The 12,562-nt window shown below is 41.6% G+C and overlaps 1 protein-coding gene across 2 annotated transcripts in view; it reads right to left on the bottom strand.

The window, feature by feature from the left end:
• Positions 1-457: 457 nt before the first annotated feature.
• LPAR1 (lysophosphatidic acid receptor 1) overlaps positions 458-12,562 on the bottom strand; it is a 68,635-nt gene continuing 56,530 nt past the window's right edge. For both annotated transcript variants that reach the window (XM_036403657.2, XM_036403658.2), the window contains exon 4: positions 458-2,179. In XM_036403657.2, the coding sequence (XP_036259550.1) occupies positions 1,878-2,179 (302 nt within the window). In that variant the 3' untranslated portion in view covers positions 458-1,877. The remainder of the gene's footprint in view (positions 2,180-12,562) is intronic.

Raw genomic sequence — 12,562 nt, forward strand, 5'->3', positions numbered from 1 at the left:
AACTAGCTTGACTGTTCAGGTGGATTTCAGTTTTACTGAAAGCAGTGTCATAACTCTCACTTCATTCCGTGGAGGCAGGATTTGTTCACTTGTTTCTCTTCCCTCTCTAAGCAAGGAACTGCCTATTCCAAGCAATTTTTTGCTTGGAAGCACAAAATCCAAGCATCTCCTCAAAGCAAGAAATGCTGAAAACACTGGATTTTGCTGAGCTGACCCTCCACCCTCCATTTTTTCCCTGCCCAAATGGGAGAATATCATCCCTTAAGTTACATTCCTGTATGGTACAATGAAGGATATATATCTCTGGGTTTTTTTGTTTTGTTTTGCAGGGTTATTTTTTTTGTGAGTGTGGTCTTTTTTCCCTTGGATTTTTTGTTGTTTTTTTGTTTGTTTTTTTGTTTGTTTGTTTGTTCCCCCCCCTTTTTTTTTTTCTTTTCGTTATAGAGACAAATTATAATGACGAGAACAGCACCAGGAATTTACTGTTGATATATTTTACATTGTTAGGATAACAGAGTTTCCTGGAAAGAGGTCCCAAGATTTTTATCAGCAAGATCCCACCTTTGCTCACATGTATCCCTCTTGATGAGTTTTGTTTACTATCAGTGATTCTTGGTAACTGATATTCACATGAGTGACATTTCTCTTCAAAACAGTCTCATATGAAAAAAACACACCTGTTAGCTTAGGTATTTATAACAGTGTACATGTGTGGCTATTATCTGTAATATGGTCTAGTCATTTGCATTGGATGACTATCTTATAAAGTGTTGACTTCACAACATAAAATTGTGCCATGGTTCTTAGTAGCCCACTGCTTCTGAAATGAAGGAGGCATCATTTGAATGGTACCCTACAATATTTCTCAGTGCAAAAATGCAGAAGGTGTTTTGTTTTCAATTATAAGAAAGGTTCCATAAAAACATACCTTTTCTTTTTTGCCATTAAAAATGCATATGCTTTTTGCCATGAACAAGAAAAGCATTCCAAGAATATGCCATAAATACAATTTTTCTAATCTACCAACCTGACTGTAGCCCTTTAAGAGCCTTAGGGATGTGTCCTACTTTAAGAACTTACCCATAAAAAACTTGGTACCCCTCACATGTTACAAATTTCATACTGTACTTCAAAGAAGAACCTTATATACATTGTGACTAATGTACTGTTTATTTCATAATCTAAACAAACACTGGAATACAGTCTATGTTTTTCTACTTTCTGGCAGACTTTACAAAGAGATTTTTTTTTCATAATTAAAACAATCTGCATACACACAGAACATGCATTCTCTAACACCAGTAATGAAGGTAAGAAGAGTCAGTTTCCCTCATCTTCCTGTTGCCTGTGTTAGAAAAAAATACTTTTCTTTTTACTGTAGTTATGACAGTGTGGCTAAGGATACAAAGACTAGAGCACAGTTTTACTCCCTGCACAGAAAATGTTCATCACAAGCATGCTGATGGTGATACATATTACATGTCTATTAAATGATAGGCATATTTTTATCCCCTTTACTCCCTTTTTAAAAATACTAAGTGGCTACATGTAAATGCAGTGAAGCAGGTATAAGCTTAATTAATCAGAGTTTATTCAGACTGGCACCAAGATGCAGCAAAGTCCAACAAAGTCTCAGCAAGGCTTTTGCGGGTCACTGATGGCCTCTTCTGCAAAGCAACTACTTTCTACTTTTTCAAAGCAGAAATCAAAGGCTTTGCAGCATGGCCAATCCTGTGGACAGGGCAATCTGCGCTGGTATGCCAGGCCCTCTGGAAAAGATGCACTTGTAGTCCATTAGTGTTTGAGAAAACGTGAGTGGGTTACCTTCCCTGGGGCCACGCCTGCTGCTCTGTGTGGGCCAGGGGCAGGCCGTGGTGTCACACCACGGAGTGGTCGTTGCTGTGGACGCCAGCCAGGATGGTGTGGTTCAGGGAGGAGGCCGAGCGGTCCGAGCCTTCGGTGGGGCCGTTGGCGCTCTCGCTGCGCTGGCAGCACAGGATCTGCTTGAACGTCGCGCTCATCTCCTTGTCCCGGTAGGAGTAGATGATGGGGTTCATGGCAGAGTTGAACTCTGCCAGGAGCAGGAAGAATTTTTCATAGGCCAGGACATTGCACTGGGGACAGCAAACATCGAGGAGCAGCAAGACTAATCCTGGGGTCCAGCAGATTATGAAAGCACCTAGAAAGAGAAAGAATGGACAAAACACAAAGTCTACAAATATACTAATACACCATTACTTGTCAAAATTCCAAAAGAACCATCCAGACAGAAGCAGCAATGGTTAATTTTCTCTTTCAGGACCATTGTTCCCACACTCTCTTTTCATTGACCCAATGAGAGGGATGCCTTTCAAAGATCTGTAAATGGTTATGGGCAGCACATCAAAAGAGCAAGACACACCCCCAAGCCCCAGCCCCAGCCCCCCACCATCTGAAACTCTGCTTGGCAAATACATTTACATTTAAAGTTGATAATGAGGAACATTTTTTCCCTTCAGCTAGAGACCTCTGACTAATCAATCTCTTGATCAGAAGAAATAATACTGCAATTTACTTCTCAAACTTATAACAACAAAGAAAACCTTTCTGTGAGTGCTGAAAAAGAAAAAGAGAAAGAAAAAGAGTGGTGCAGGCAGCAATTCTCAAGAAAAAGAAAGCCTGGTTCTTGTTAACCCATTTCAGCCCCATTATGTAATGGCAAGTCCTAAACACACATCCTTCTTGCACTGAAATGCCGTCCTTCAACGGATCTACTTCTTTTCTTATGGGTCTATTCAATCAAAATTCAGAGGCTCATCAGGCTTCAATAGTGTCAAAGCCACAGAGTCTTACCCAGATTAAAATGCTTCCCCCCTCCTTTCTCTGTTTTCCAAAGCTCTGAGGAGAACAAAGCCCAGAAAAAAATTCAGAGCTCAATGCAGAAATTAAGTCAAATGCTTTGTACTTTATTTGGAATACTGAATTAAAGGAAGATTGTAACTCCTTGCAGGAGTTACAGGAGGTTAGAGAGACTTTAAATATAAGCTCTGCTGGGGAAGCCCTTACACACCACTCATGTCAGAACAAAGACAGGGCTCCTGAGATTTTCCAGGCTGCTTTACTGAGGTGGAAACCAAAGTCTTATCAACACTGAGCAGGATTAGCACGGGCAGCAGCAATAAGGACTTCCCAGCACTATGCTGAGAGCGCTGCTTTCAAACTGGTTCTCCCGTCACTGTGGTATTTATTTGTTTATATACTGCTCCCGTTTTTATTACAGTGATGGCCTCTTGCAGTACTAGCACCTAAGTCAATTCCCACACCAGGCAGACTTTGCCATGCCTGCCAAGAAGGTGCCAGCAATTTCCAGCTTGGTCAGTGACAACTGTAAACTGTGCAGTTTGGACAGCAAACCCAGGTAGATCAAATAGAAGAAGATTTTCCAAAGGGTCTTCAAGCCTGCAATATACACCAGGGGACAGACACTGATTACCAGCCAGGAAACCACATACACAGGCTTTTTACACACCAAAAAGCATCCCTAAACTGAGTTTGCTTGCAACTAATGGTGCCACTCAATGCCTATCACTTTGCTGACCAACAAAGCTCATCAGTGGAAAGAAGCTGGGGGATGGATGAATTGCCAGCTGCCAGGTCAAAGCATTGAGCTCTTTCACCAAATGACTTTGTTAGGGTCCCTGGCAGCAATTTGACAGCATGGGGATGAAACTCTCCCAGTCTGAGGTGGAATCAAATACATGAACCTGCTTCATAGCTTTTGTCTTTTTGCAGCTATTTTGGATTCCAGCAGTCCTAGAAAAGAGTAATTGAAACCCATGCAAAGGACTAGAGGCTTTTGTCCCTTCCTTTTCCTGTTGCCATAAGAGTAGAAAACTGCATTTCTTTATTTGCAGCATTGTCCATGCTGATAGAATTTGCCCCCTGCACAGAAAAGCTCTGCTGAGCTGCTTTTTGCAGAAACAAAGTCATTAATTCAAATTCAACAAGTCACTGTTGAAATTGTGCATGTTGTGTTCAGCCTCCTAGCTAGTAAGGCAGCAGTGCACTTTGTTTTAGTTTAAGCATATATTTTCTTCACTACAGGCTGCCTTGGGAGAACAACATCAGAGATGGGAACACTGCGAGTCATGGGATCTACAGTGAAGGACAAAAGACAATGACAGCAACCTCACCAGGCCTGTAGCAGGAAAGTCCAATGTGGAAACAATGGAACTAGCAGGAAAGCTCTCTTAGCATTGTTCAAAGTTGCAATTGAAGGCTTCCAATTTTCCATTTTTTTAAAAATCTGTTGCTAAAGAATAACAGAATGCTCTGTTGGCATAATTTTTGATATGTTAGAAACAGCAACAAAAAGCTCTATGGTGAGGCAAATAGGAATTTGCTCCTGAGAAAGTCCCAAAGTCATCCAGAAAAATCCACATGCACTGCACTGCACTGCACTGAACACTTGTCTCAGATGGAGTTCCTGAGCCTCTCTGGGCTCCTCAGTATCTCAGACAGGTCTGATAACCTATGTGCTGAGGCTTGATTGGCTGCACTCAAGAAAAAGTGGACTGTGGTTGACAACCAACTACTTGCTCTGTGCAGCTCAGGCTACACTGAAAAATGATAAAAACAAAAGTTGTGTTCCCACCCAGCTCTGGAAGGAAGTCACCATTGTGCAAGTTGTCACTCTTCTGCTCCTAGCAAAACATCCCCCCATGCTAATGGCTCTGGCAGCTTATTAAGTGCTTGTAAATGGTGACACAAAAATGCCTCAGCTTTGCTTTATTTAACTGTTGGTACACTGGAAAATACTGAGAAGCATCACTCAGGTAAGGATGTGTTTGAATTAGGTACAGAGGAAAACATAAATGTCAGGCTCTTAATACTTCAGATTTAGGAAACTTCATCTGGTTAAACATGGAATTCTTTTTCTGCATGAAAAAGGAAAACAAGGATTGATTTTTTTTTTCCCCTCTTACTTAGAATATTTGTTGAAGTAAGCTGGAAGTGAAATTAAATTCTTCCCCTCCCAGAAATCTGTTGTGAATTGACTTCACCAAGAATGAAGATCTAAAAATACCACATTTAATAAAACAGAGACATCCAAAAGCTTCCTGCTGCCATATACTGGAAAGCCTTAATCATACACCAAAATATTGATGTTTTTCTGCTCAGGATCAGAACTAAGAGCAGTCTAAAGTACAGTATTAGTAATTTCCAGGTGCATCTTAACATTTTACAAACTTGGTCAAACCTAAATTACAATAACAAACGAAGATCTGTTGCATTCAGTTACTTGAACCTTTGTGGATATGCCAGAGTTGTACCAAATTTATGTCTTTGGCACTAGGAGAGCCCAACACACTTGAAAAAACGTGCAGACTTTATGTCTTTGGGTGGCTGAAGAGCAGTGGACAGAGAGCACCTTGGGATATTACCTCCAGCTCTGGCAGTCCTTCAAAGGTGATGGCACTGCAAGAAGCTAAATGAGCTCTTCAGTTGCAGCAGAAGAGCGTTCCCATGGAGCATGGCCAAGGTCTGTCCTGTGGGTCAGGCCACAGAGGGCTGGGTGAAGAAGGAATGCCAATCAGGCTGAATGCCCATCAGGGGTGAATGGCTAGCCATTAGACAGGAAAACTTGAGGGAACCAGAAAAATAGCACATCTTAAAAGAGTGAAGGATTCCTATGGACTGAGAAGCATGTTTTACAGCAGGAATGAGTTACAAAAAAGCACTTATGACCTAATCTAATTTTCTGCTGAAGTGTGATACCTCTCGTCACAAGAAGAAATGAAACTCTGACTCTTTGTGCATTGTCTGTCTTGCGGAGTTGTGGTAGAAGTCCACTGGAGGCTTTCCAGTGTCCATGATATGACTACATCTCATCTGTCTTGAGCCTCTGTCTGGTGCATCAGTGCAGATTATGTTTCCATGGTAGCTGGATGTTGAAAACCCTTGGGTAAATGAGACAAGGCCTCATAGCTAGGTTTGATTGCAAGAGACTAAAAACTATTGTAGGCAGTAGGCATATGAAACCAGCCATGATAAATCACACAAAAATCAGTGAGAGCAAGAACAAAAGAGAAAACAACTCCAAAAACCAGCAGCAGAAAAGAAATGAGCTACACAAGAATAAACACTGATGAGCTAGTCACTCATTACTAGGATACCAGACTGGATGGCTACTCATGAAGCTTCTTGTGTTAGCAGGCAAAGTGTTTCCTAAGCAGCACTCTTTTTTGTTTTTTTTTTTTTTGTCTTTTGCCTTGGAGAGCCTATGTCTGTGTTTATTCTGTGAACATTTGTTTTCCTCTAACTCAAAAAAGCAAAATAAAAGAAGCACTTCTGCTTCTGCCAAGTCATACACTGCTGTCCTTCAGAGGCTCCAGAGGGATGTAGCTCTTGTCAATGCACACCTATTCTGAAACACCCTTCTTCTCTGCCTTAACCACACTGTGTCCCTTTCATGTGCTCTCTTCTATTCATCTTGTGTGTTAACCCTGATATCTGGCATGGGCTCACACTCAGCCTGCAAATTCCTCAGTCTGTGTGGAGAGGAAAAATACTGAAAGGGCCTCTTTTAGGGAGTGAGAGAAGAAAAAAAAATCTCTCCTGTATTTGCAGTTTTTTAAGGATTACAGGAATAGGATAAAGAACTAGCATATCAAAGACAGAAAAGCAAAAAAGATCCATTCCAGCTGAACTGCAGGAACATTTATAATCTGCTGCTGTTGCCCTTCTACTCTTGTCCATCTGCTGTCCTCTCCAGATCCCCTCCTGCCCTCAGAGTGGTACTTGTGGCAGGCAGCTGCACCCCCTCTTCCTCTGGGACAACAGCGACTGAGAGAGGAAAGGGCATTGAAGGTCACTGTTATCACTGTTATCACAGCTACCAGCAGGGAGAAGAGTCCTTCTGCACTTGGTGCAGGCTAAATGCAATGCCCTGGGAGAATGATTTGTTTTAATTAACAAAACCGTAGCCAAAAAGGGCTGTAGAAGTGCTTGGCATTTTCGACATTCTGATTCAATCCCACCCTCATCAGGGAAAGCCACTTGCTATGCTAGCTGAGGTGCAAGCTCATCAGCTGCAACACAACTGCACTTCTTCATGTCCTAGCCATCTGTAAACTGTATTAATAGTCATTCTTATCACACTGAGCATTCTCTTGTGCCTGGCTTGAACAGAGAGAGATAAGTACTGCAAGTACTGCAATAGTGCCTGTTTACAGCTGTGTACTGTTTTCCCCTGACACAAACATGACAGCATGAAATCTAAAATGAATGAATGATTATAGATGCCAAAGATCATGAAGAGTATTTATCATGCTCTAAACATACAGAGTGTAGAAGCGATTCTTCTAATTCTAGTCTGACCTAATTTTTCCCAATTTTGACACAACACTATTACAATATATGCTAATAGTTCTTAGCTGATGAAAACACTGTTGTTGTTTTTCGTATTTTTTGCTGGAAATAATTAACCTAGAGGTAATGTTTGCTTTGACCCATGGAATTTTCATGTGAAGAGATAAAATGTGACTACCACATTTTGATCAGATTAATAGATTTAATTGTGTGCTAAACTTGAAAAATTATGAAGAACTTGATATATGAAAGGCTTGCCTCTCAATCCACAGACTCTAAAAGATTTGAGAAGGATGACAGTGAAGGAAAGTCCTTGAAAAATACCCCTGGTGGGGGAGAACTGCCTACAGGGTAGAGGTAATGATGGCCATGCTGAAAAAGGTGCTATCAGAACAGCTTCATTTATTGAAGCTGTTTATTTTTATTTTATATTATTATTTATTGTCTTTATTTAAGAAACCTGTATGAATTATGAAAGAGTGAGAGATTCATAGCACACTCCTGCAGTTTTTGATTGATTGTAAAATGCTGCCTTCTCTGACGTGCCTATGGGAGACTTTAACACTATGGGTGCCTTTGTGTTTCAAGCCAAACATTCATCTTGTGAGGCTGTGTGTGAAAGAAAGAGGAAATATCCCCAGAAAGAAAAATGTAAAACAGTGTAAAACAGGAAATGAGAAACAATGCAAACATAAAAAAAACTACATTAATATTCATGCAACACTGTCTTACATATACTTTTCTAAGATGATTTAAAGCACATAATGTGAGCACATAAGAGAAAATACACAACTAGAGACCATATGAAAGGAGCTGGGCGATACAAGCCACTATCTTGTCTTTCATGACAGTATCTAGCCCCGTCCCTAGGGACCTGTGTTCTAGTCTCCTGGGAGCTGAGCAGCTCTAAATGTGCAAGTTATAGATAAAACCCTATCCTCAGCTTTATCAAATATCTTAACTCTGCACGAATTCTGTAACTGTCAGGTCTGGGAGATTTTTCAGTCTACTGTACCCATGGTTTGTAAAGAGATTTTGGAATAAACTGGTTATGCTAGTATTGCATCAGATCCCTGATTCCCTACTTTTCCACAGATACATGCACATGCTCAGTCCAACCCCTTGCTGAATCTTGTTTTGGGAATTTCAGCTAGCAAGTTTGGCCAGACTTTGTACAAAATAATGGCAGGATTGTGTAGGAATAGAGAAATCATGTCCTGCTCAAAAATGTGTTTCCTCTTCTCAGCAGGAATTCAGAATGTGTTTGCTTCAAACATTTGTTTTCACCTTTGAAGGTGCACATAATTTTTTGGTGTTTAAGGCATGGCTATCTTTGTCAACAAACCATCCCTCCTCAGAAGAACCCATCTGCTTCCATCTTCACACATTTGTCTGGTTGAAAACATGTTAATGACTTAACATGAAAGCAGCCTTGGGGCTCTGCCTGTGCTCTGGCTGAGCTGGGAGGACCAGCAAGCCTCAAACCCAAAGAGTTAAATCCTGTGTATATTACCATCACTTCTTTCTGGGCCTTAATATTTAGTATTTCATGTGTGTCTTTTCACCCATCCAGTCCTCATCACCTTCTTTCATTTAAAATAAAAGAAAGTAAAAAACTCTTTCTCTTGACTACCAATGATACTTCTGCTGGCACCTAGACTCCTTTGCTACAGGCTGGCCTCTGCTCTACCTGCTGTCTTCCAGCACTCACATCATCACATTGCCCCCATTGGAAAACACATAAATATCTTGGCGAAATCTTTAGGTCAAAGTCTTTCTTTTAAACCAGACACACTTTGGCACTTATACCTGCTACACAAAGGGTTAACTGAAGAAACATCTGACCTTTTATGGTGTTACACAGGGAGCTGACAACAACCATTAGCCAATAATCCCACTGGCATTGCTAGCTGCATGGCCACCATCTCTGAGCAGCATGGAGACACACAGACACAAAATGCCTGTGGTCAGTAGGGCTGCATCTACAGTGATCATACCTTCCCTTACCTCAGAGTGAGCCAACATCTTTCATCTTCTCTCCCTGCTTCACTTTGCAAATCCAGACCAGAGGTGATGAAGAGCAGATTTTCCCTCAGCCAGACCCCCAAGTGGCAGCTGTGGGAATCTTTGTGACCTTGCTCTCTGCAGCACCTTGTGCTTACTGCCCCGAGTGCTCACTGGCATGTGCTGGAGGCAGGGTATGCTGACATTCAGACTCCTGGCTTTCCTTCTGGAGATCCTACCTGCTGCATGGCTTCCCACCTGGACACCACCAGGTGGTCCTTCCACAGAGCCTGGTACCAGATGTGGATGTTTCCAATACCGCACGGTCTCCAAGCACTGTGGTATCCCTGTAGCATCTGAAGCTTTGACAGTGTGAAACAGCAAAAAGACAGAAAAGACTGGGGAGGACCAATAAGAGAATAAAACTAACTGAAGAGAAAATGAAACTGGGCAGTAGCAACCCACCAGAAGTGATCTACTTATTTCATGGGTACTTGCCAAACTCTAGCCCAGGTTAACACCTGACGTAATTCCCCACCTGATGCTTACAGTCTTGCAAATATTGTACTGGTTTTTGGCCAGCTGATCCAGCTGCCCTCAAGTATTCCGCAGCTGACATCTCTGAAGGAGAACTCCAGTGCTAATGCAAATGGAGGAGACCAGGAGGGTTTCTCAATTGACATCTGCAAACCAAAGGTGTCTGAATAGCCCTCTTGTAGAACATACTTGTAATGGTTTTAAAGAACAACTTGCACAGAGGAATGTGCAAAACGTATTCTAAAAATAAAAGCAAAAGCTTAATCCTGCTGCAATTTATCTGTATCCATTTGAATCACTCAACACAAGAAAAATGGAATTTGTTCCTGACCTAGTAACTGCAGGAGAGAGATGGTGCACTGCCCCTCTTAAAAGGGAGAAACTAAGGCTTTTATCTATAGAAAGCATTTTAAACAAAAACAGGAAGTCATTAAATGCCAGTGGTCAGCATTTCAACTGATTTCTAAATTCATAAAGATATGTGAAGCTCATGTCTGAATAAAAGCTTGGCTGTTGCCAAAGCAATCTGATTATTTATCTCTGTGTAAAGAAAAACAGTAGTCCTCATGGAGTTTCTCTGTTGCCAAAAAACCTGACACACAGAGGAAATTTTGGTGTCTCTTTCAATTTTCTGGTGTTCTAGACAAGTCTTTATGCTCTAACTTGAAAACAAATACTCCTACAGTCCCAAATCAGTGCTGGTAGCTTGGCTGGAAAATGAACACGTAAGCCCAGCTGATAACAGGCTCCTGGTACTGGTCTCCCTGGGTCACAGGAAAAAGAAAAGCAGGCAAGAGATATCTGGGGAAAACTAGAAGCAAGAACCATAGAATCCATGAAAGACTTGGGTTGGAAAGGACCTTAAACATCTAATTCTAACCTCCCACCATGAGAAGGGATGCCACGCGTTTCATCAGGTTGCTCAGAGCCCTGTCCACCAACCCTTCCAGTAATGGGCCAATTTCTCTGGGCAAACTTTCCAGTGCCTCATCACCCTCATAGTAAAGAATTTAATCCTAATTTCTAATCTTAATCTACTCCTTTTCTATTTAAAGCCATTCCCACTTGTTCTATCACTCCATGCTCTTGTAAAAAGTCCCTTTTCAGTGTTCTTGAAGGCCCCTTTCTGGTATTGAGAGCTGCTATAGGCTCTTCCCAGAGCCTTTTCTTCTTCAGGCTGAACAAGCCCAATGCTCTCAGCCTCTGCTCCAGCCCTCTGATCATCTTGGCCCTTCTCTGAATCTGCTCTAATGGGTCCAATAAACAACCTTTAGCTCATACCTGGCAACCTGTTTCCACCTCCTAGTCCAAACTCGGTTAGGATTCTCTTTGGGCCCTGATTGCTCATAGGAATGACTTGGGACTTCCGGTGGGGGAGAGACCTCTCCCTGAACAGCAAGAGGACCCTGTCTGAAGGGTCTGGGTGAGGCTTTCAGGTCCCATATGCGGGGACTCGCAGGCTGGATTGTCCTCTGCCTGCTTCTGCAAGGTACATTTAGTGTGCTCGGGACTTGGGTGTTTCACTGCTTTTTTAGCAGCTGCAGTTTCCAATCACAGAAAAAGAATTCACAGCCATGTTGTAAAAGCCCTGTCCACTTTTCCTACAGAAATCCATATAACTTCTGTGGTACTCTGCTACACAGTCAGAATGCTACGCTCAAACAATACAGCATATTTAGCAGATATCAAACAACTTTGCTATGTGAGATTGTTTAATTGTATTTTCCTTTGTTGTTAAGGACATTAAGTGTAACTGGTATTATGTTTGGATAAGCTCCAGTTGCAACACAAGATTCCAAATGAAGCCTGGGTGGATGCAATTTAATATGTAAAGGACTGCCTTGATTCCTACATAAGATTAAAATAATAATATAAGAAGAAAAATATTAGCCTCTGTTGGTTCGCTTAATAGGAATAAAACTTATTTTATTTAACATGCTAATACCAGACTCTGAGTAGGAGAAAGCGTTACCAAGTGTTACCAGCTCTACCTGAACTGCAAGAAAACTGTGTGTGCTTTTAATTTATATAGTCATACTAACATTTACCTGATTATAGCTATCTGGTTAGCTGTGGTAGACATCCTTTGAGGGAACTGAATTAAGATCAGTCACACAAAGTGATTTTAAGAAGCGAATCCATGCTGACAGCTGTGCTTCTCAGAAAATGAAGAGTACAAGCTCCAAAGTGAAATAGGCAACAGGGTAAACCCCTAAGGATAAGGGAATGCCACTCTAGGATAAACCTGCTCGGGAAAATCTGTCTGCCTTTGGACAAGTTAGAAACGCCTTTCTAGTCCTCACCTGACTGTAACAAATCAAACTACTGCCTTAAAGCAAAAGCAGCCTTGGACAGACTGCACATGAATGGCACTATCACCTGAGTTGTCTGCACACCTCACCATCCAAGATGCGTTAAGGTAATGCAGACATTATTCAGGCTATCAGACCATCAGGGAGGCACCTACAAATGGCACTGCTAAAACGGAGGGGAGCAGACAGATGTGGCATTGCATATCACAGGAGAAGCACTGAGTACAGAACCACCTGTGTTTTGATTGTGGGAAGTATATACTTACAGATTATCAAAAGGGTAAATTCTAGGTTTTGGCACTTAATTCTACATGTACCTTTTAAAAATTATCTGGATGAAGCTGGTATCTAGGGCAGAA

Source organism: Molothrus ater, chromosome Z (genome assembly GCF_012460135.2).
Source record: "Molothrus ater isolate BHLD 08-10-18 breed brown headed cowbird chromosome Z, BPBGC_Mater_1.1, whole genome shotgun sequence".
In the NCBI taxonomy this organism is placed as follows: Eukaryota; Metazoa; Chordata; class Aves; order Passeriformes; family Icteridae; genus Molothrus; species Molothrus ater.